The sequence below is a fragment of the Astatotilapia calliptera genome, chromosome 10 (assembly GCF_964374335.1).
Source record: "Astatotilapia calliptera chromosome 10, fAstCal68.1, whole genome shotgun sequence".
In the NCBI taxonomy this organism is placed as follows: domain Eukaryota; kingdom Metazoa; phylum Chordata; class Actinopteri; order Cichliformes; family Cichlidae; genus Astatotilapia; species Astatotilapia calliptera.
Window position 1 is genome coordinate 13,476,215 of NC_137431.1, and position 24,183 is coordinate 13,500,397.

At 41.7% G+C, this 24,183-nt stretch overlaps 2 protein-coding genes across 3 annotated transcripts; one reads left to right on the forward strand and one right to left on the reverse strand.

The window, feature by feature from the left end:
• Window positions 1–4,653: 4,653 nt before the first annotated feature.
• Window positions 4,654–15,291, forward strand: slc12a9 (solute carrier family 12 member 9). Its single transcript, XM_026182178.2, has 14 exons — window positions 4,654–4,931; window positions 6,331–6,591; window positions 6,703–6,837; window positions 6,936–7,073; window positions 7,182–7,484; window positions 7,587–7,694; window positions 9,806–9,917; window positions 9,994–10,151; window positions 10,235–10,317; window positions 10,397–10,521; window positions 11,618–11,810; window positions 11,910–12,084; window positions 13,064–13,210; window positions 13,306–15,291. The coding sequence occupies exons 2-14, from the start codon at window positions 6,387–6,389 to the stop codon at window positions 14,130–14,132; spliced, it is 2,709 nt and encodes a 902-aa protein (XP_026037963.1). The 5' UTR covers window positions 4,654–4,931; window positions 6,331–6,386; the 3' UTR covers window positions 14,133–15,291.
• A 3,831-nt stretch (window positions 15,292–19,122) lies between these two features.
• hsd20b2 (hydroxysteroid (20-beta) dehydrogenase 2) lies at window positions 19,123–23,959 on the reverse strand. Of its 2 annotated transcripts, XM_026182183.2 has the most exons (11): window positions 23,282–23,959; window positions 21,696–21,742; window positions 21,109–21,184; window positions 20,922–21,032; window positions 20,763–20,830; window positions 20,615–20,659; window positions 20,480–20,514; window positions 20,307–20,388; window positions 20,105–20,170; window positions 19,860–20,009; window positions 19,123–19,775 (listed from the first exon to the last, which is right to left on the reverse strand). In XM_026182183.2, exons 1-11 carry the CDS (start codon window positions 23,547–23,549, stop codon window positions 19,662–19,664), a joined length of 1,062 nt encoding a protein of 353 aa, XP_026037968.1. In that variant the 5' UTR covers window positions 23,550–23,959; the 3' UTR covers window positions 19,123–19,661. The 2 variants fall into 2 exon arrangements, with proteins under 2 accessions (XP_026037968.1, XP_026037967.1); XM_026182182.2 differs by having other exon boundaries at window positions 19,123–20,009.
• Between the last annotated feature and the right edge of the window lie 224 nt (window positions 23,960–24,183).

Sequence of the window (24,183 nt, forward strand, 5' to 3'; positions counted from 1 at the left end):
AGATTTAGTAGGTTTAAACAATCACTGAATCACGTGGGAGCTTGACTAGTACTCGGATCTATCCCATAAATCTATGAGTGCACCAAACTGAGGATGTGTCCGTAAAGCCCCTCTCCTCTGATAAACATGTCCTGTTTATCGTGCTGTTTCCTGACGAGCATTTCTGCCTCAGCTGGGTGTTTGACCTTCACCGTGCAGGATGATGTGTGTGCAGAGTTTTCCCACCTTTGTCCCCTGATGAATGCACAAACATGAATCTATGATATTACAACTTAGTGGGATCAAGAATGACTGTAATCAGTCAACCCTCACAAGGGAACTTTTTGTGGAGAAAACTCTTTGAGAGTATTTTTATTTTTTATTTTTTTGCAGAGAAATGATAAAATGAATGAAATGCAGGTTGCAGAGAAGTAACAAAAAGCTTTTAGCGCTTAAGTGTGGATTTTCTTAGTTAAAGTAATCGCATTACTTCGAATTTACTTCTGGAATATTTAAGATCTTAAGCAAATGTTGAAAATATTAAACTTAAAATAACACAATACTAATATTAATGCAATATTATGTCATGAAGGGCCAAACCATTATAAACAAGAATACATATGGTTCTGTATAAAAATCTTCAGACATCCACACTTTCATTATATTTAGCTATGGGAAAATGGTGCAGAGATTTATTGAAGCATGTTAAAACACACATGGAAATACAATATATCAGGCAGAAACAGAGTTTAACAATTCTAACGAGCTTAAAAGTCAATATTCGATAGGACCACCTTTATTCTTCAACACAGCCTGAACTGTGCTAGGCAGCTTGTAATTTCTCTAAATAGTCTTCAGGAAGAGTTACGGTCTGGACTCTGGGGAGGCCAGTCCATGACTTATATGTGGCAGTGTGTGTTTTTCTTTCTAGGTGTGCATTTACTGCATTGGTGTGTGTTTGGGATCATTGTGATGCTGAAAAATAAAGTAGGTAAGCAAGTAAAGTTTATTTATATATCACCAAAACCAAAGTACTTTACAAGAAAAAAGTAACATAAAAATAAATAAATGGGTTCCTTAAAATTCATGGTCAAGATGTTCACATTATTTTTCCCATCATACTCATCCAGTTAGCTGCCCCTCTCTGAGCCTGGTTCTGCTGGAGTTTTTGCTTCCCACTGTCACAAAGTGCTTCTTCACAGGGGACTGTGTCATTATTGGGGTTTCTCTCTAATACTGTAGGGTCATTACCTTAAATATAAAGTCCCCTGAGGCAACTGTTGGTTTGAATTTGTGCCATATAAATAAAAATGAATTGAAATTAAACTGAATTATTAGATAAAACAACACAACAGCAACCTGTCCTCCAGCAACAGTTCCATTTCAGCTGTTTCCAAAGCTGTATTTCATCCGCTCTGATTTAAAGACAACCACAGCTGATGCATTTCTGTTTATGTATGGACACAAAATTTATCACATATGCAGCTGCAAGACCATTTAAGACTTTAAATACAAACAGCACTACTTTTTAATTCTTTAATACACAGTGAGCCAGTGCAAGACTGTCAACCCTGCAGTAATATGGGGTAGTTTATAGATGAGCAAGAGACTAACTCTAATATAGAGAGCATTAAAGCTGAAAATCATGCTCATACCTTCCAGAATTGACAATTTTAAAAGAGGTTTGAGTATTTATTTAGATTGTTCTGATAGGGCAACGCGTTAGCATTGTTCTCTCCAGGTCAGTGGGGTTAGGTTAAGTGGTGACTGCTTCTAAATTGCCCATAGGTGTAAATGTGAGTGTGAATGGTTTTTACCCTGCGCTTTAATAAAAGTAGTTACTTTGTAAATCAGAGTTCATATTCCCATCAAATTCAACAAGATTCCCAACACCGCTGGCTGAAATGCAGCCCCGAACCATGAGAGAGCCTCCACCATGTTTTAGAGATGGCTGTGCATGCTTACTGTTGCACTTCTCTCCTGTCCTTGTCGTACATACAGATGATAACCTGAAGCCAAAAGTTTCAGATTAGGATTCATCACCCCATGAAAACTGTTGCCACTGATTTTTCAGTCCAGCTCTTGAATAGAAACTGCAGTCCTAGAAACTGCAGGATCTAGGACTGAGCAGCTCCCTCTGCAGCTGGATCCTTAGCTTCCTGTCTGACAGACGCCAGGTGGTCAGACTAGGCAGCATCACCTCATCCCCCATCACACTGAACACTGGTGCTCCACAGGGGTGTGTACTGAGCCCTCTCCTGTACTCACTCTACACCTACGACTGCACAGCCACTAACAGCTCCAACATCATTGTGAAGTTTGCGGACGACACTACAGTGGTGGGTCTTATCACCAACGGTGATGAGACGGCTTACAGGGAGGAGGTCAGCGCCCTGACCCACTGGTGTCAAGACAACCATCTCACCCTCAACGTCGCAAAGACAAAGGAGTTGATAGTGGACTTCTGGAGGTGCAGAGAAGTACACACCCCCATCACCATCAACGGCGCTGCTGTGGAGAGAGTGAGCAGCTTCCGGTTCCTTGGTGTACATCTGGCTGAGGATCTTACGTGGTCAGTACACACAAACAAAACAGTGAAGAAGGCGCAGCAGCGCCTCTTCTTTCTCAGGAGACTGAAAAGATTCGGCATGAGCCCCCGCATCCTCAGGACCTTCTATCACTGTGCCATTGAGAGCATCCTCACTGGATGCATCACCACCTGGTATGGCAACAGCACCGCCTACAACTGCAAAGCTCTCCAGCGAGTAGTGCGGTGCTCTGAACGGATAATTGGAGGTGAGCTTCCCTCCCTCCAAGACATCTACAGGAAGCGGTGCCTGAGGAAAGCGGGGAGGATCATCAAGGACTCCAGTCACCCCAGCCATAAACTGTTCAGACTGCTTCCATCAGGAAGGAGGTTCTGCAGCATCCGGTCCCGTACCAGCAGACTGAGAGACAGCTTTTTCCATCAGGCCATCAGACTGCTGAACACGTCATAGACACCTCAGCTTCACTACTGGAACTTCAACATTATGCACTCCACACTGTATATAAATGCCACTTGTTTTGCACATATTCAACTCTGTATATTTTATATATTTTATTATTATTATTATTATTATTATTATTTTTTTTTTTTTTTTTTTTACTATTTAATTTGTAAAAATGTGTATACACACACACACACACACACACACACACACACACACACACACACACGTAGGAAAATATTTAGTATACACATCCAGAAATGCATACACTATTATATATTGTACATATATTTATTAGTTTCAGGTTGGCCATTCTTGTATTTTGCTCGTTTGTGTTGTTGTGTTTGCACATCTCTGTTGCTTGTGGGGCTCGCACACAAGAATTTCACTCGCATGTGCTGTGCCAGTGTGCCTGCACATGTGATGTGACAATAAAAGTGATTTGATTTGATTTGATTTGAATAATTTAGCATACCTGAGCTTTTCTCTGTGTTTTCCTTCCTTAAGAATGGCTTCTTGACAGCCACTGTCACTCACCCTTCTGATGATCTTTTAGATACTTTTCACCTGGTGAGGCTGTCTTAGGTCTGTCTTTTGTCTTCTACCTGTTCAATTTTCTCAGATTTTAGTGAGAACACATTGTACCCCATGCCAAGATATACAAAGCTTTTGACTAATAGTTTTTTGAGAATCACATTGGTTGGTGCAAATACTATTTTATGCCTATCAAACTCCATTATCTTTGGCATAAAAAAATAGATTCAGCTGAAGAAGCTTGAATAAACTGTGTGCTTTTGCACAAGGCTGATAGTAACAAAGTCCCAAAAGATATTCAAAATAGGTTCTTTGCTAAGTGTTCTGTTTTGAGTAAACACAACACTGGCTCATCTCTTGAGCTTGAATGATTCAAAGGTCAATGTTAAGTGGCTTAATAAACAACTGAAAATAAGGGGAAAAGCAGCCAGTGTCCAAAAAGAAAAAAATCTTTAAAAGGCCTTCAAAAAACCTGGAGAACCAATCAATACCTTTAAAAAAAAAAAAAAAAAATTACAAGACTTGGAAGCAAAAACGAAAGAAATGAGGGACAGCTCGAGACTTTTGCACAGCACTTCGTGCACTAGAGCCTTCTGCAAACATCTGATCAGATGTTGATACTGCAGTAGTGCTTCCGAGGGCACATGCTGCATGACATTTCAGTCTGCAGGCTATGCACCCACCGACATTATGCAACTCCCGCACAAACGTTCTCGATTACATCGAGAAGTGGTTTGATTTCCTGGAGTTGAATGGATGGAGATGAACAGATTGATTTTCTTTGGGTTTTATTTTTGTTTTTAATCAAGAAAAACGCCATTATTTGACAGGTTTAGTCGGTGCCCATGTTTGACCAGTAAGTCCTCTTTGATATTTGGTGACCCCTGGAGGGAAGAAATGGCATTGCACTCCAGGATACAGATCGACCTATACTGTGTGCTAAATGAGCCGGTGTTCATACAGTACTCAGTACAGGCTGCTCAGAACAGACTGCGATCCAGAGTCATCACCTGCACTCTTCTACACTTATTTAAAGTGACTTATAAAGCCCTGGCGAGGCCACCAGTTGGGGGCGTGGTTTTCTCTGACAAGCAGTACCTTTCCTCATATTTGTAATGTTTTGCCCTCCCCTGTAGGCAGTCACATGAGCAGTGTCAGCTCTCCCGTGACACTTTTTAACAAATAACAGAGGGAACGAGGCGTGCCGCGGTAGTTGTATTATTATTGGGCAGCACATCTTTCGCAGCATCCAACTCTAGGGGAAGCTAATCTCGGTCAGCCAGCCCATTGCTTCCACATTTGTGAGTCTACTGCGCATCTGACGCGAGAGACTTCTCCACACAACTGACACAGGCTCAACCAAACACCCAGCTTCCAAACCAACAAAAGGAGTTCACAAGCAGGAAGTGGTTGAAAGTGTGCCGAGAGGTAAGGTTGACTCTGCTCGGTGTTTTAGCTGGGGGCGGGGGGAAGGCACATCACATCACGGGGCGCGTTTCGTGGCAAACATGTTTGATTTTGCCGATTGAATGACAGTTCAGGAGCATTTAGATCAGCTGTGTTGTTTACATTATGGCGGGATCAGCCGGCCCGAACTTCCTGACCGTCGGGCTTGGGGAGAAATTTACCCAAAATGCACCAGCACACGCATAGTTAAGCTTTTGCCCCGATTTACCCTTCTCTGGAGATGTAAAGTTTTTATGCTCCAGTTGCTCCACCCTCATCCAACGTACATGTGACGGAAGCGGTGATTTATTTTACCTACCTACATGTTTATAAAAATAGGGTCCGGGGACCCAGGAGGGCCTATAATTCCCGATAGACTGAATCGTGGTTTTCGTCATCATCATCATTTATCATCGTAAACATCAGCACAGTGCGTCACTGACAGCATCTTGCAGAGCATGCGCCATAATGCCCGTTTCAGCATCAACTAGAATACAGGAACTCACAAACTGATGCATGTGGCTATCTCTGAATGCTTAACTTCCCTTTTATAACCACCAAGAAGTCGTTTGTCATGATGGGGGTAAGCCTATGTAATTTACGAAAGACTTGCAACTAACACAAAACAAATAACAGCTGAGAAGCTCTGTGAATTCAAGTGCCTTTCTGACGCTTTCTTTAGTTTATGTCTCAAATGAGACAAAGGAAAACCTCATGTGAGCAGGTGACACCAATAAGTGTTTGCCCTTTTTTGTTGTTATCCTTGAGAAATAGATCTAAATTAACTGTCTATTTAACAGATAGTATCATTGACATAAATCAGTTGCTAGCTAGAACCCTCTATAATAATTTGGAGAAAATGTACCTGGCGTGTTCAGTCAAGCTCTGTTGTGTATGACTTAGGTGGCAGTCTGGGTTTCCTATCATGTGATTTCTGTAGCTGAGCTAATAGCTTTCAGAAAGCTGCTCTGCTGGTTCAGTGATGAAAAATATCTCCTTGAGGAACAATTACAAAGCGAATGCTGAGAGGAACAAAACACGCAAGGCCACCTGGTTGCTGCTCAGCTGAGGTGGCTGCTGTTTTTTTTCTCTCTCCTGTATGTCAAAACAGACAAGCAGCTGTGAATCAGGTGACTACAAATACCGACCTGAAGTGTGAGCAGGAACTTCATAATGAAGTCTGCTATAAACTTGGCCTGCAGATTCTTTCTGCAGCATGTGAGCGTTTGATCGTGATGATAAAGAAAAAACAAAAGTACTTACTTTTAAACCAGCTAATTCTCAGCTGGTGAAGAGTAACTACTTGATCAGGGCTTGTAAGTATTTATAAGACGTTCTAGGGCATTTGCTGTTGTTTCACATGATGATCACTTGTTTTTAGGAGGCACTGAAAGGGGCGAGGAGGCAAATTCTCAGCAGAACCTCTTCTCTGCAGCCATGTCAAACGAACACACGCCCCTGATCACCTCAGGGGTGTGCGGTCTGAATGTGACTGCAGCGGTATGTGGCACGGATGCGGACCCCACCCAAGAATCCAGCTCCGGGACGCCAAATCAGAATCCTCGAAAATTGAACACGTTTTTCGGTGTTATGGTGCCAACTGTCCTCTCAATGTTCAGCATTGTGCTATTTCTGAGAACAGGTGAGAGGCGCATGTTTGAACAGATTTTAAAAAAGCCATGCTTGGCATGTTTTTAATGGCTCACGTCATTGTGCTGTAGTGAGTCACGTGGTGTGATCTCCTTCTTTGCAGGGTTTGTGGTTGGTCATGCGGGCCTGTTGCAGGCTCTTTTGATGGTGGTTGTAGCCTACACCATCATATCTCTTACGATACTGTCCATCTGTGCTATTTCCACCAATGGTGCGATACAGGGCGGTGGAGCGTATTGTATCCTTACAGACCAAACTGTTTCAAACTTTTTTTTTTTAAATCATCCTTTGCCACAGTTTCAGGTGAACCATAAGCCTTAACAAAAACACAATCAGACATGATAAGCCGGTCTCTGGGACCCGAGTTTGGAGGAAGTATTGGTTTAATGTTCTTTCTAGCAAAAATCTTTGCATGTGGAGGCTATGTTCTAGGTCTCGTAGAAGCCATACTTGATGTATTTGGTGCAGATCCCGGTAAGGTCCTACTCGTATTTTGTTTCACTATATATATTTTTTTTCCATTAAATGATCTACTTCATTTACTTTATCCCATAAGTTTTCTGCCTGATTTTTTCTTTTTAGACTCCTCTGTGTCCACGGGCGTGCGGGTGCTTCCCCAGGGTTACTGGTGCACAGTGTTGTATTCTGCAGTAATCCTTCTGCTGTGTCTGCTTGTGTGTCTGGTGGGCGCCCACATCTACTCCCGCACTGCCTTCGTCATCCTTCTGGTGGTCACTGTATCGCTGCTGTCTGTCTTCATCAGTTCTGTAGCAGTCAAACCTCAAGAATTCATCATTACCCACCACGGACCTAGCAACCAGACCCTCCATTACAACGCCAGCTACACTGGTTTCAGCGCCACCACACTGAAGAACAACCTGGGCCGTAAGTATAGATGGGCCACAAGTGTTAATGCTTGTAAGGACAGGGAAGCATCTATTTAAGGTCTTGCTGAGGTTCCTCTTTTTTTTCCCCCTTTCTCTCTAGCTGGTTACTCGTTGGACTACAGCACCAACTCTGTCATGTCTTTTGCCACCGTGTTTGCGGTCATGTTCACCAGCTGCACAGGAATCATGGCTGGAGCCAACATGTCAGGTGAAAATTTGTTGGGGGTGACAGTGCTACTAGCGATATTTTTAAATACTTTCCTTTTTCTTGAACGTTTACGTCTTTTTGATTATTTGAACGACATTTCAGAGGCAGATATTGCAGTTTCTACCAAAATCTAGTGGTAGATTTAAAAGCAGGACTTTCACTTCCTGTTATCGTTTCTTATATTATCTTGCGTTACCGCAATACCCAAAAGATCTCTGTGACTGTTTTCTCAAGGTCTCCTCATGGTGCATTATGCACTGCGCAGAGGTCTTGAGTCATCCCTCATTTCTTTATATTTTGTGAGGAAAGAATTTAAATGCATGGAGTAATTTATTGAAAAGTGCAAAGATACATGAAAACATGAGAGGAAAAGACAAAAACAGAGTCTAACAAGCTTGAAAGTCAATATTTGGTGTGTTCAACTTTATTCTTTAATGCACCCTGTCATGTCTTTAAGTAGTCTTCACTAATAGTTCTCCAGGCCTCTTGAAAGACATTCAAAGCTCGTCTTTGGATGTTGGCTGCTTTTTGTTCCATTTTCTGTCACAATGCTTCGATGCTGATCGTGCTCCACTGTGTGGTTTTTCTGTCCAGGTAGGTTTTTTTCTGCATTGGTAGTATGTTTGCAAACTGATGACATTCATAATTTCATCAATTTTAGCAAGGTCTCTGACACCACTGACTGAAATGGAGTGCAGAACCTTGACAGAGTCTCCACTGTGTTTCACAGATGGCTGTAAATATCCTTGACCTCCTCTGTACATATTTCCTTTTCTCTTAAGAATTCCTTGATAGCCATCCTTTCACAGAGATTGTTTCTGATAAAGCTTCAGCGAACAGTTTATGGATCAACTGGTGGACGAGATTTATTTCTCAGTTCTCTGTCAGGCCTTAGCTGGACCTTTTCTCGTTTCTTAAGGGCATGACTTTCAGATAATATTGTGGATATTTTTGAAGACCTGGAAACAAGTGGACAAGTAGACGTTTGTTCTCCACTTGTCCAGGTTCCAAATAGTTTTTAAGGACACGCTGCACACTAAGCTGACATGTGTCAAGTTTTCAGCTGATAGCTCTTTGGGAATCATGTAAATATTTAAAAAATACTTTTTTGTATCTATCAAACTTTGTTATCTTTTCTTAAGAAATGGCAACAAATGATGTCTGTGAAGGTTCTCAGTCATCCAGGTCATCGTAGTCTAAGGAGCTTGGAAGGAAAAGCGTCTGGACTTCTTTAAGTTGCTTGAAGACGTTTCACCTCTCATCCGAGAAGCTTCTTCAGTTCTAAGGTCAAATGGTGGAGAGTCCCAGATTTAAACCCAGTGGCAGTATTATCCCCCCAAAGAGGGACAAAAGGACCCCCTGATGATCCTCTACCTAATCACATGAGCCGAGGTGTGAAACTGGGTGTGGGTCCCAATCAGCCAGGGTTTTGGGTGAGCTCATTGTGAAACCTGGGCCCACCCTATCATGTGATTTCCTGAGGTCAGATGGCCCAGGGTGTGAGTGGGCGTTAAGGCGTCTGGGAAGGGATCTCAAAACTGGATTATAGATGGCAGACAGTTCGTGTCGCAAACCACTGGGACTCTCCACCATTTGACCCTTAGAACTGAAGACGCTTCTCGGATGAGAGGTGAAACGTCTTCTAGCAACTTAAAGAAGTCCAGACGCTTTTCCTTCCAAGCTCCTTAGACGGCAACAAATGATGTGTTTTTGCAACACGTTGCTGGTAACAAAGTGCCTAAAGGTACAATTTAAAATTGGTTCTGCGCTAAGTTGTCTGTTTTGTGTAAACGCAACACTGGTTCATCCCTTGAGTTAGGTGTCTTTTGGGTGTCAGTGTGAAGTGGCTTATGAAAGACATTCTTCTGGAGATGGTCAGGTGCAATTACTGGAGTGTAAATGAGTGAAGAAGCGGCCAATTCAAAAGCTCTTTTGAAAGCCTGGAGAACTATTCCTTGAAACATAATAGTCTGGCTCCTTATCAGAGAAGTATAAAGAATCGGTGGTGGCTCAAGACCTTTGCACAATACTGTATGAACATGCAAAAATTGGTCTCACGTACATAAACATGCACTTCATGACAGCAGCTCTTACTCCACTCATCTCTGCAGGGGAGCTGAAGAATCCGAGTGTTGCAATCCCTAAAGGCACCATCATAGCCGTCAGTTACACTTTCATCGTCTACGTCCTGCTCTTCCTCATGATCAGCGCTACCTGTGACAGGTCGGAAATGGCTTATCAAATATAAATGACATAAAAATAGGACGTTTGAGGTATGATAACAAACATATTTCTTTAGGACCCTGTTGATTCAAGATTATGGCTTTTTGCAACGGATCAACTTATGGCCACCGTTTGTCACTATTGGGATATACTGCGCCTCACTGTCAGCAGCGATGTGTGCCATGATAGGAGCGTCCCGTATCCTGCATGCTCTTGCTCTGGATCACCTCTTTGGTAAGGCTCATCCTTTTTTTTTTAAATATTTTTTTATACTTCTTATGGGATTAATTATGAAACTTTAATGGTTTTCCTCAAAGGCTTGCCATTAGCCCCAGCTGCCATCACATCAGCTTCAGGAAATCCTTGGGTGGCGGTGCTGTTCACCTGGGGCCTGACACAGGTGAGTTCCTGCAGCCCGCAGGTCCCTGTTTTTGAAATTGGAACTGGTTGACTAACCTGTAGTTTGTGGCTTGTTGCAGTGCGTGGTGTTTGCAGGGGAGCTCAATGTGATAGCAGGTTTGGTGACTGTTTTCTACTTACTTGCCTACGCTGCAGTTGACTTGGCCTGTTTGGCGCTTGAGTGGGCATCAGCTCCAAATTTCAGGTAATGAGCACAGACTGTATATTAAAAGATGGCTGTAGCCTCTGGGTTAAAAAAAATGGAGCCAATGGACGAATGCTTTAAACTAGGATTTTTTTTTTTTTTTAAAGGTTAACTCGTATGGACCCAAAACCTTACTACTTGCATGATTAATCACCTCATTAAACACTTTTAAACACTTAAACTTTTGACTTAATGTGCAAGTTAGCATAGTGTTCATGTTATAAAATGTAGCCCTGTTTAGTGTAAAACAGCTGATAAAGCACTATATGTGTAAAAAGTTGCTACCACACTATCATGCTGTGCCCAGTGCTTTTTGATTCAGAGCCACACCTTGCTTGTGATGTCTAGTTTCAAAATATGCACATGTTAATGACTAAAATGCTTAACTCATGCTTAAGGTTTTAAATTCTGCAAAATGTCTTAAGTAGAGTCGTAATAAATACTGATCAACCAGTAGTGAAAGAACAATAAAAACTTGTGTGGTGTCTGCTGACCTCTGTCACTGGCAACTCATTGTTGACATTGTGGAACCTACAATGTCGTTACATTAACAGACAACAGCAAGCTTCATCATATTAGCATGAATTCAGCAGGAGGATAAGTTGCAGTGAAGCTGCAGCAATAATGTGTCACTGCATTAGCTGATTTTGGTTATAATCTGAATGGTTTCCAGCAAAAGTGAAAAACATTTTAGGTTTGCAAATGTGAGAACTTGTTGCTTTTCTGTATTATCGTGAGGTTATTGTTTAATTGTTAGGAGTCTGTGTTGACAAGAAAGATGTGATGGTAATTTTTCAAAATACGTCTGACATTTTCAGAGAACAAATGGTTAATAGATTTGATTGTGACCGCAAAGCAGTTGAAAGCACTTAGTAACAGGACTGTAAATATCACAGCCCGAGAGCATTTTAGTCCTTCTGTGCCTACATTTAACATTGTGCTATGGTACCATGAAAGTGTAATCAATTAATCAATTCTGGAAGGACATAAGAAAACACTTGTTCTGTGACACTACAAAAGCTAAACATATATTGCCATAAAAGTGATATCCATCCGCTCGTGCTGTTCATGTCTTGTCTGTGTGTGTGTTTAACAGACCAACCTTCCAGCTCTTTTCCTGGCACACCTGCCTGCTGGGGATTGTGAGCTGTTTGGCCATGATGTTCGTCATCAATCCCGTGTACTCCTCGGGCAGCATCGTGCTCCTCCTACTGCTGCTGCTTTTCCTCCACTACAGATCGCCCACTAGCAGCTGGGGCTACATCAGCCAGGCTCTCATTTTCCACCAGGTTATCTGGACACAGTCACTCGCACTCATACACACAAAGTCCAGCATGCACTACAGTTTCTCAATAGTTTCGCTTCTCTTTATCCGCTCTGGTTTTTAGGTGCGCAAGTATCTGCTGATGCTGGATGTGAGGAAAGACCACGTGAAGTTCTGGAGGCCGCAGGTGTTGTTGATGGTGGCCAACCCCCGCTCTTCCAGCCAGCTCATCCTGTTTGTAAATCAGCTGAAGAAGGGAGGACTGTATGTGCTGGGTCATGTGCAGCTGGGAGATCTGGGTAATGCTCATTAGGTGGCGTGTTATGGCCGTCTGCAGCTAACAGTATTAAATTACTCTTATCGTTGTGGTTTTGCTTATGACTTAACTGAAGTTGCTGCTGCTGTTGTTTGAAGGCCTCAGATACTCACATTCAGTATCAGTTTTGCACTGTTTGGGTTCTGTGACTAATTCGTACCAAAGCATTTTGTTACCTGTAGTGCTGAAACATTGTGTATTTATAGCTAAAACCTACCTTTTGATGTCCTGTGCCTGGAAAGCCTGACGCTATGAATCAACTTGCAGTCATCTGTAAGTTGTAGGATTCATATGAGCTCTGACAGGCCTGATCACACATACCATCATGAAAAGTTTCCTTGTGGGGACTTAATGTGCAGGAGCTTTTGCACTTGACTTTTTTCCTGTGGCACAGTAGCTTCAAACTGAGGGTTCAGATAGATAATTAGCTCCTTATTGATTTGGCCTTGCGGAACTACATTTCTTTTTATTCAATCCTTAATCCATACTGCCACAATCCACTATCCTGCTGGGGCCTTTCTGCGTGGAGTCTACATGTTCTGATGTTTGTGTGGGTTAGGTTAGCTAAAATGATTATTCTAAATTGCCCATAGGTGCAAATGTGAGTGTGAATGGTTGTCTGTCTCTATGTGCTAGCCCTGCGATAGCCTGGGGACCTGACCAGGGTTCGACTCATTCTGTGGCATCTTGGAGAGGCTCCAGCTGAGTTGCTCCAGATGTTTATTTGAGTGTGGATGTGTGTGAATATCAGATAGAAAGCACTTAGACATAGAAAAACATGCTTTTATGAATGGGTGAATGAAACATGTTGCATAAAGCACTTTAAGTGCTTGAGCAGGACAGTGCTGTATAAGAACCAGTCCATTTACCACTCACCATTTCCTTGATGAAATTGCATCTATTAAATGAAGCTCTCAGCTTAGTTTTGGTGAATGTATTTTTCTGTCTACTCTGTGTTTTAGACACCTTGCCTTCAGATCCAGTCCAGCAGCAGTACAACTTTTGGATGAGCCTAGTTGATAAACTTGGGGTGAAGGCCTTTGTTGACCTGACACTCTCTCCTACTGTCAGACAGGGAACTCAGCATCTGCTTCGCATCACAGGCCTAGGTAAGCTCATTTTTGTCTCCTCGCTTTTCTGGTGATTGCATTCAGTCCAGAGTGTGACGTTACTTTATGTGCTGACTCCTACATTCCTCTAAAAGGTGGCATGAAGCCCAACATGCTGATTTTGGGGTTCTATGACAGCTGCACTCCTGAGGACTTCCTCCTGCAGGACTCTGCCTTCTGCGACACAGCAGTGGAACGAGGCGGCGAGGATGAATTTAATTTTGGGGTTGACCTGCCTTCACTGCAGGCTCATTTCCCCCCCGTCCGGGATGCAGAAAGCCCGCGGTGGCTCGCACCAGAGGAATACGTTGGGATAATTTCTGACGCCATTAAAATGAACAAGAGCGTGTGCCTGGGTCGGTATTTCTTCCAGTTAGAGGGAGAAGATAAAGACAGCAAGGTTGACGGCTCGGAGCGGATTATAGACGTGTGGCCGCTCAACCTGCTCCAGCCGGGCAGCCGTGACTACGAGGACGTGTGCAGCCTCTTTCTGCTGCAGATGGCCTGCGTACTCAACATGTCCAACAAATGGCGGCATGCAAAAATGAGAATTTTCCTCAACGTGGGAACCGCTTCCAGCGACCAGGGATGGATGGTCAACGAAGAGGCCTTTCGAGAGCTGCTGAGGAAGCTGAGGATCAGGGCGTCGATAAAGATCGTGCCATGGGACTCTGTGGTGCAGCACCACACTCCCACCGCAGAGCCAGCACAAGCTCCGTCCAAGAGCTTCTTGTCAGCAGTGAACCACATGTTGATGGAGCACAGCTCGCAAGCTACCGTTCGCTTCCTGTATTTACCTCAACCTCCTTCACAACGCAGCCAGTCACAGGTGTTTCTAGCTCAGCTGGAAGCAGTGACCAATGAATTGGGTCCAACGCTTCTAATTCACGGCGTCACCCCAGTCACGTACACTGACCTCTGAGCATGTGCGGTGATGACTTTTTGTCATCGCAGTACGATTTGTCATTGAAATAGTGTCTTATCTCATTGTTCACTTAAATGCGGGTAGCAACGATGGTCAAGTAGCACTTGAGGTCTTTCATTTAAATATGATATTTCCTTATTTTTATATACTTGAACTATTGAACTGGCTTCAACTGAACCAGGAACCGGGAGAATACTTTGCTTTTGTTGATACAACCTTCTTCTTGCATTATCTTCAGACCTGTCTAAACAAAATCAGGCCAAAGGCTCTTCGTAACAAACGCGCACGTTGTTTTAAGCTGCGCGGGTTGCCCAGGGCATTACATATAGAATATATCTGTCTATAATTTCAGTGCTGAAATGCTGAGCTTTGGATTAACAAAAACGAGTGCAGAATAAATTCCTCTAGTTCAGTTTCTAAATGGCATTGTGTTCTTTTTGTTTGTACTTTTTTTTGCTGCCTACTTTTGTTCCTTCGCTCTCATGTTTCTGCTGGTTGCTGGACCAAGAGATCCAAAGACGTCTTTTGTTTGGGACCCTGTTTCATTCAGATTTGTATTTATTTGTTTTTGTTGTTGTTTTTCATGTCCTCATGCCAATTTATGAATTTTTTCCCCAGTGATATAAAAGGAATTGTTACAGTTTTGACATTAGAATGATACATTTGTTGCTATTATTTGTGTTTATTTAAAAAAAAAAAAAAAAGTGGATTGGACTTGGTGCTAGCAGAGCAGACTCTAAAAGTACTTCAGAAAGGGTTATTCAGTTACGTTGGAGGTGATAAATAATGATAACAATAACGCTGAACAAATATATTTCATATAATCATATTTCAGTCTTTCATGGTGAGGATGACATTTCAGACCAGTAAAGACAAACAAGTTTTCATCACATTTTTACAAAATATTCAAGTAACCATATTTACAACATGAGATGTCACAACACACCGAGTTTGTTGTCACTGCTGAAAAAGCATCAGCGTGTTCTTGTTTGTGCTTGATGAGAACACTTTTGGACTCTTGCACTCTAATATTACTGAAATTACTGCCACAGGCACTGTCTGTTGTCATCCCTGGAGCTGTTACGTAAATTAATATTTTTGTTGTAACCACTTATGTGTTCAAACCACAGAATGTAATAAAAACAGATCAAATCTACATATCTGCCAGTTGTATTACGATTCTTTTTTTCTTTGCCTTCAGTGCAATTCTCACATCAGAAAAGTCATTCTCACTACTCTTACTGCAGAATAATTTACTCCGCCCACGTTAACTTTTCTCATTGTTTTTATACAGTGCTGTAGTTTTTCCACATACTTCACAGCTAAAGATAGAAGTTGTTGTGTTGATGCACTTTTCATCTTAATCTCATTAAAACACAGTTTGCACTCTTGATTGCTCACTTTCCTGATTACTGCATTAGTGTTTTTACTGTAATCCAGGGGTAGGCAACCTTTCTGATGACGAGTGCCATTTAAAATTTCCTCAGAAGTCAGTGTGCCATATGATTGCATTAGCAATAAATTTAATAACGCTCTATATTAACGGTTACACACTATATAGAACCACTTTATAGAATTATATTTGTTCACAGATGAAACCAAAAAAAAAAAGACACTTTTTATCCATAACAAGAACTCCATAACAGCAAATGAACTACACAACAGAAAATACAAATGTTATTTATGGTCTCCTCACAACAATGATAAGAAAAATAAACTGGGCCAATATGGCATGTTTGTTAATACAGAGACACACATGTTAATGTGATCTCTGGTCTCCCACTCAGAGACATAGGTCTCCGACTGTCCAGCATTCAGACGGCTACCTGAGGACACTCATGTGAGAAAATCTGCTTACACAGATATGTAGAACCAAATACTGTCAATAAGGCCTCTGCAATGTTCTGAAGACAGTTAAACTTGTCAGGTAGTGATGTCCAGCAGGTGAAAATGCAAGCTCCATGAACACACACAGCTGTGGATTCCAGCTGCTTCGATGTTATATATATGATTTCTATACATTTTACACCAGATGGAAACTTTGGTTGTAAGCTTCAGATAATTATTTATTAAAAGCTAGACATTTTAAATGAGAATAAGAAGGTATTTCTTTGTGTCCCCCTTTCCCTGTTAATGCCCTACCTGGCCCCGCTGGCAAAACTTTGCTAGACCCGCCCCTGCACAGTTACCAGCTGTCAGCTACATTAAAAAAAAGGATCCTGGTGTTATTTGTCTCTCAGAAACAGTTCATAACTTCCCTTCAACTCATTCATGTCACCTAAAAGGTAAACCTGTTTCTCCATCCCCTGCTCAGCTCTGATGATTCAGTTAGGACATCTCCTGGTTTCATCTGCATGTTTCCCTCTCACCAGATATACAAACCGATATCATGGCCAGCAGCTTTTACAGCTGTGGCTCCAGCAAACATCAGCTACTAGAAAGTAATACTAAATACATTCTAACAACAGCTGATCAAGCTTAAACGTGCTGCTGTTGTTTAACGCGACATCCGGCGGTTTCCTCTTTCTGGTGCAAAGTTGGTGATAAACAAACGATCAGCGGATCATTGATCGTTTCATGATTGAAGTAGCAACAGGTGAGAGAGGGGGAGAGAATGAGAGAAGAAGAGGCAACTGTGCAGCGTAATGACAGAATAACTCCAGCTTTGTGTCTTTTTTTATTCTAGCTGAAGTCCGGGACAAACTGTTCCTTTTCACCTCAATACGAAACGCATAATATTTTCTCTGAATACGGGACGATTCAGTCTTTTTACAGGATGGTTGGCAACTCTACTAACTAACCTTATGATTAAAATAAAGTTCACTATTAGTACCATCAAAGCACCCACCCAGCTGTATAGAAACTCCGTCATGCTAGCTAGTACGCAGTAAGAGTTATTGTAACTGACTGTAAAAAGTCAGCAAAACGAAAATAAACTCCACCTAAACTTGGTTTATATCTGACCCAGATGGACTGCAGGTCATAACTTCTTACCTGAAGTTCAGTTCACCTGTCACTCAGACCGGCGGCCGCCTGGGTCTCTCCTCCTGCCTCCCCTTTCTCTCATCCACCTGCTGGCCTCCACCACTTGCTAATGTTACTGAATCTGAGGAAGCACCACCACAGCCACCAGGCACGTGCAGAGGGGGGGGGGCGGAAGGGGCTTGAGCACCCGCCCCTTTCCTGATGGGTGCCCAAAGTGCCCTTTTGTTGAGGCAATTGTTTTTTTGTTTTTTTTTAATTATTTCTTTTTATATGTGTGTGTGCGTGCGGAGTCCTGTCTGTGCCCCTCAACAATAATATTTAACTATTAATCACAGTTTTGCTAAATAAAAGGATCTGGCTTGTATTAGTCACATGATCACATTTAACCAATGATCGCAGAACGCGCTGGTTACGAGCCGGGAACGAGCTCACAAAGAGCACGCGCATTTTTTGCGGTCCGGAGCTGTAGGAGAAACACAAGTTAACTCAGAGACACAGACTGATGCGACAAAACCAGTAAGTAGGTGTACAGCGCACACTGTAGTGTGTAGCACACAGGAGTATTAGCTTATTACGTACACGTTGGTAAGCTGTCTTGTGGCAACTGACGAACTGAAACAAACGAGCGTGCTGTGTGTGCAACAGCGCGACAAACATTACCTGTCCTAACTGCACAAGTAGTGCTGGTCATAGCTGCTAGCTCACTGGGTAAGGCTGTCATGGGTCTGTAGCTCTGTCACCGTTTTAGGGAACATATTTAGTTTTAAAGTAAGTTACAGAGTATTTCCTGCCTTTCTGGGGGGATTATATTTCACTAAAAAACGATCTAATATGCATGTCCACATAATAATGATTATAATTATAATATTTAAAAAACACGCTGTATTTTAAAGAACGTACATTAAGAAACAGATTATATTAGATTTATATTTTAAATAAGACAAAATGCTGATTTTACAGCAGCAAAATTATTGTATCTCTACAGTTTAAAAATGTAATAAGCTTTCTCCCTGCACAGAGTGGATAGTGAAACAAATGGAATCATCATAAATACATTATTTCATATTTATTACTTTTTTCCCCTCATTGCTTTATTATTGTAGCTCTAGTAATAAATAATAAGGGAAGGATTCTGGATCAGCACCATGATGGAAACTTGTGCCCACAGTATATACAGTATTCTGAAGAAGGTCTAAAATGTCACTGTGTGTGCATGTGTGTGTTTTATGTATATGGATTTTTAAATTATTACTCATGATATAACATTGTCCAGACATGCCTGGTAAGGACATGAGGAGGAAACAGTAGGAGCTGTATGAGGCTACTAAAGGTAATGGATCCCTCAGCAGCTGGATTACAAAGAGCACAGGTAACATTAACACATGTACCAGTTGTTGGAGAGATATTCCAGTATAAACAAAAATAATAAGCACAACTGAAATGTTTTGCTTCTATAACATTTTTCTGTCATCATTTTATTATAGATTAAGTGTAAGAGTTGTTAAGTGTGGATAATTAAATAATAGTTTATTGCAATAGCAAGTTGTGCCTTGTTCTCAGATGGACAGCAAGTGGAGAGTGATATATGAAATGATGGGATGGAAGGAAGAAGAGAAGCAAAGAGTGATTCACAGTCTAGTTTATTTCTCAGTTTTTTGTTGCCTTATGGTTCCAAGCGCTGTCACCAATCTTTGCATTTTGTTATTATCTCATGACACTTGTTTAATCAGCTACCATCTCTCCTATGGAGTTTTTAATGTCTACAGTCTCAGATCAGCACAGCCCTGCCCTCCAGCACTATCAGCAGCAGGAGCAGCAGCAACACCTTAACAGCAACATTGTACCCATCAGGTAAAACATAGGCTACGTTTGCTTTGCCTTGTTACCCATATTAGATTCTTGATGAATGTGTGTTGTTGTTATTCAGCATGGTTCAATGTGCCCCTTTTTAGCTTTAAGCACCCGCCCCTTTAAACGTCTCTGCCCTGACAGCCACCACCAAACAACTGAGTTATTTTTACACACCGACCAGCATCTGGCCAATCCACCACCTTTCATTGTTTATACAGTTACAAAGAAAAAAAAAAAGTCACCGGGCCACCGAGCAAATGCCCGGTATGCCTGACGGCCAGTCCAGCTATGGGCGTGGCATCAGTTAACCCTTTGCGTGCCAACTGTGGCACGCATGCCTAGGGTTGCCAACTCCTGCTGTAATCAGTTTACTACTTTTTCATATTTGTATGAAAGAGCAATCAAACTCTCTCAGGGGTATGAAATAACCCTTTGATTGAAAGCAAACCAAGCCACATACAAAGTCACACAGATCACCTTTCATCCCTATTCTGAACGTCATCAGGTCATCTTGACCATGTCAACATGCCTAAGGTAAAACGGTGAAACCAGTTTGTTGTCTAAGAGTTAAAACAGTCGTGAATGGGTTTTATTCACCATAGAGTTAAAGTAATTCAGTAATATTTGAGTGATAATTTTCTCCTGCAGAAAAAAAACAACCTCAATATCAGTGCAGATGGAGTCACATGACTACTCCCTGTTTTCACCGGTCCAATCGTTTTTCTTGCATGAGCTTCGTAGTTTCCTAATGAGGAATGTCGACATCCGAAGACAGTCCGGCAAGAGCATTGTAAGAAGCGCATTCTGTAAGTTGTTGGAAAAGTGACATGTTAACGTATTGGAGGGGATCATTTCTAAGCTATAACAGTTTAGCACTTTATAACTGACCTGGACTGCGTGTGATAGACAGCCAGTGGTGCAGCTGGAGTGACCCACGGTGTTCAAAGCCTCACGAGCAAACGCTGTAGCGCTCTTCATGAAGCTGTTCACTTTCACATTTTTTGTCATGTTGGTGGACACCAGGAAGGGAGCCACACACTGAGGAGAGATTAAGGGAGCCAGAGTTATTTGGCTTTTAACTGAAAAAAAAAAAATTAAATATTTTGAAATTTGACCAGAGTTGCACACTTTACCTGGACAGTAATTCCCTTTGACTTGTACTCTGCATGGAGACACTGAGAGAAGTATGTTACGAAAGTCTGGAATAAAGAAGAAAACAGACAAACCAACAAGTGAGCATCATCAAACCGTGTGCCAGTGAGAAAACATTACAGTGTGACGGGGTCAGCGTATATCTGAAACAATGAGTGCAAGTACGTCATACTGAAACAGCACCTTGGAGGCAGAGTAAAGCGTCAACAAAGGCTGTGGATGGACACCTGTCATAGACGAGATGTTGATGATCAGCCCCTTTCCTCTGGGTCAAAGATGGAAGGCAGACATCCATTACATCATCCCATACCTTGCTACCTAATAATCACTTTAAATTTGAATGTTTCTGTCTTTACCTTTTAACCATGTCTGGGAGAACCAGTCTGGTCATCTGAATTGAGACAACATAAACTCATTTAGGTATCAATCAGTGGTTATTTATTGGAGAAAGCTGTGAAAATTACTCAGAAATACCCACAAAGACCTCTCACCTGAGGGACTGACAGTATGTTACAGTTGATCACTTGAGTGATTTTCTGGTCAGAAAAACACAGAAAATGAAAAAAGGATTGTTATCAGAAGAAATATATTAAACAGTTCATTAACTGTTTAATAACATTAAAACACGACAACGCTTACCTGTTCAGCATCCGGTATTTCCAGGAAATAGGCAAAACAGTCAGTACTGGTCATTCCCACATTGTTAACTATGTGGCATAAGGACATGCAAAATTAGCAGCTTCAGTAAGTAAGTATGTAAGAAAAAGGCAAGTTGGAAAGTAGGTGGGTATGTATTACCCAGAATTCCAATCTGCAGGCCTTGTAGTTCCTTGGCTATGGCAGTGTAGATACTGTAGCCATGTGTGAAGTCCACTGGGATGGTCTGAGTCTTTCTTCCATACACACCCTCTGACGAAAACAAACAATATATTTTTGATTATTTTGTCTCAATAGCCGCAGAAAGTAGTATTTTCCTTGAACTCACCGATTTCTCTGGCAACAGTTTGAAGCTTGTTATCACATCTGCTTATTAAAACAATATCCAGGCCTCTTCGTGCCAGCTGGAAGAGAAAAAGAGAGAGTTTGTGGCTGTCACACAACAAGGAGACAAAGTCAGTCAAATTGTTTTATAATTCTGAACTTAAAAAACACATGTCTTGGTCTTGGAGTTTACTATCAACAATTTTATTAACTGTGAAAACTTATTTATAAGCTAGCTGTAAAATTGATAATTTTTCACACTGCGTGAACAAAAATATATTTGCAAGAATGATTATCACATCAACAGTACATCATGAGGCGATATTAATTGCTGCATGACTACACACTACCTAAAACTCCATCGTAATAACGCAGCTACATTATAAGATACTGAAATTCACAACTTTCTGTTTTCCGTGAAAAGAAGTGACAAAAGTAACAAAAGAAAGTCTCGGCTACAAAATAGCTGTGTGTGTGTGTGTGTGTGTGTGTGTGTGTGTGTGTGTGTGTGTGTGTGTGTGTGTGTGTGTGTGTGTGTGTGTGTGTGTGTGTGGGAGAGAGAGCGATTGTTAAGGGGAGCTGATGACTCACCTCAGTGGCATAAGCTTTACCAATACCAGATGTGGCACCGGTGACAACTGCACAGAGGAGAAAGCAGAAAAACGTCAGATCAGTTTTATTTCTTTCAACACTCCTGTCAAACCCAGCAGGAGTTTTAAACATGGATTTGTTGTGGACAAAGATAATGTGTTTTGCTTTCCTTATACAAAAATACATTTTTAAATGTGGATTCAAAGCAGAAACTTCCATTATTTCTGATCAGCAGTACGGCACAACCAGCATTACTGTGAATAGTGATAACCAACTAGTAAGATTGCTAGTTGACAGAGGATATCAAAAAGCAGAATAATAAAATCAGTATCATCTGATAGGTTTACTGGAATAATAGCAGTCAAAACATGGGCAAAATTGTATCTATTAATAAAAAAGATCCAGTTACAGATTCTCGTGTAGAATTAGACTATTTTTGTATTTAGTGCAGATAAACATATACCTCAAATGCAACTTTATTTGCATGCCTCATCTCAACGAGTCATTCCAAAGTAACAATGTAATTTTAGAAGCATTTAGGAGGAAATGTAACCAACACAAGAGTAAAAGTTGCAAGTGGAATGTAAGAATGTGATTTCAGAGTATTCAGCCTTGATTTAAATGAACGGAGTGCTGCAGCAGGCCTCTAGTTCTCTGAGAGTTTGCTTCAGATACGTGGAGCATTAAAATTAAATGCTTCTTCTCCTTGTTTAGTTTGTGCTCTGGGGATAGATAGACCTGTCCCAGATAAGCTTAGAGATTTGTGTGGCGGCCAACATAGCAGCAGATAACACATGTATTTTGACTGCAAACCAGTCAGTTCTATGTAAACCGAAGACACTGTGATGATCTGAGAGTTGGCATGATAAAAATGTTAAGAAAAGAGGTACCATGTCCAGGGCTTTGCAGTCCTGACCCTAAAACCGCCACAGCTGGCACTGTTACATTTGAAGAGTACGCTGTAATTCCTCTTCTTTAACCTTATGTCATGCGGCGGCTGTGTGAAGGCAAGAGAGGACCCAAATGCACGGCTCTAGACACACGGGGATGAACTCAAAGGCCGGTCTTTATTAACAGGAACATAAAAAGTCATACAAAACTATACTGGGAGCAACTAAAAGCTGAGGCGCTGGGAAGACACGGAAAATGCACACAACCTAGAGGGACGACGCAACACAGAACAAAGGGACACTCTGACATAAATACACAGAAGGTAACGAGGGAAGTGGGAACACACGGGGAACACAGCTGAAGACAATTACTCATGGCCGAGCAGGGAGGACACGAAACTGACGATACTGACACCAAGATGTGGACCTTAAACACAACACAGTACACAGAGATGAGCACGGAGAGAGAGAGGCAGAGAGAGAGGCAGAGAAGAAGGATGAATACGAGGGGATGAGGAGAACACAGAACACATAGGATGGGAACACGGTACCAGAGCAAACACCACAATAAAAACATGGACACAGGGGGAATCCAAATACCAAACCAAACAATCCAATGGACATAAGAAACAAAATACAAACTACAGAAAAACTAAGAACACTGGGTCAAAATGACCCAGGACCATGACACCTTACCTGCCCATTGTCCGTATGTTCTCAAGTCCACTTGCCATTTTGATGATAAAACAAACTCTCTAAATCCACACCAACATCTCCAAGTGATTTTCAGAAGGTAGAAAGTCACAGTCATTCCTCCAATGATGGCCAGTAGGTCAGCAAACAACATCTTGTTGCAGAGCTCCTTTGCTTCTAGCTCAGAGTGCAAAATGCCAAAAAAGTGGCTCAACTGCCAAACTTTGGGCAGTGAAAACTGTTTATCTGTAACGCCCCTCCTCCTCCACATTACCCCACCCCTGATTGAATGCTGCTGTCATGAAAGGTGACCCTGCTGGACACATATGGCCCTAAACCTCCATTACAGACCACTTTTTGGAAGCACACCTAAGCTTTTGAGTCTTTACAGAGTTGTACACTATAATTTCATAATGATATTATTAAGAGTTTGTTCACTTAACATAAAAACATCAAGTTGCAGTTGATCGTAAGCATGCTAAACGACAAGGGAAAGCTCTTAGTTGTAACTGTCATGTCCGATGGCACAAAATGCAAAGTTTTTTGTTAAGATGTCTTTCAAACATGCTGCAGTTGTAGTGTTTCTGTTTTTTATTTTTGTCTTCAAGCCCAAGCTTACTTTCTCCAATATACAGCTCTTTCTGTAACCCGAGTCCTGTATGGTACGTATAAATGTCAGGATTTCCCTTTAACGCGCTGCAGGATGCAGCAGGTTCTAACAGCAATCACATGTGAATCTAATCGTCAAAAGCCTGGAAGTACGACTCATCAAATGGTGTCAGTGCAGATAAAAGCAATAACGTAGTTGTGACAGCTACTGACAGCTGATAAATCTCAGCTGCAGTTACAATCTGTCACCTTTTATTGTCAGTAGAAACAGTCCCATCCATTCATGCAACAACCAA

Coding starts and splice junctions, on each gene's coding strand:
- slc12a9 (XM_026182178.2), top strand. CDS start 6,387: ATGTCAAACGAACACACGCCCCTGATCACCTCAGGGGTGTGCGGTCTG. Junction 6,838..6,935: donor ACAGGGCGGTGGAGCGTATT/GTATCCTTACAG, acceptor AAACACAATCAG/ACATGATAAGCCGGTCTCTG. Junction 7,485..7,586: donor ACTGAAGAACAACCTGGGCC/GTAAGTATAGAT, acceptor CTTTCTCTCTAG/CTGGTTACTCGTTGGACTAC.
- hsd20b2 (XM_026182182.2), bottom strand. CDS start 23,549: ATGTGGAGGAGGAGGGGCGTTACAGATAAACAGTTTTCACTGCCCAAA. Junction 20,660..20,762: donor AAATACCGGATGCTGAACAG/GTAAGCGTTGTC, acceptor TTTTCTGACCAG/AAAATCACTCAAGTGATCAA. Junction 20,389..20,479: donor CTCCCAGACATGGTTAAAAG/GTAAAGACAGAA, acceptor TCTTTGACCCAG/AGGAAAGGGGCTGATCATCA.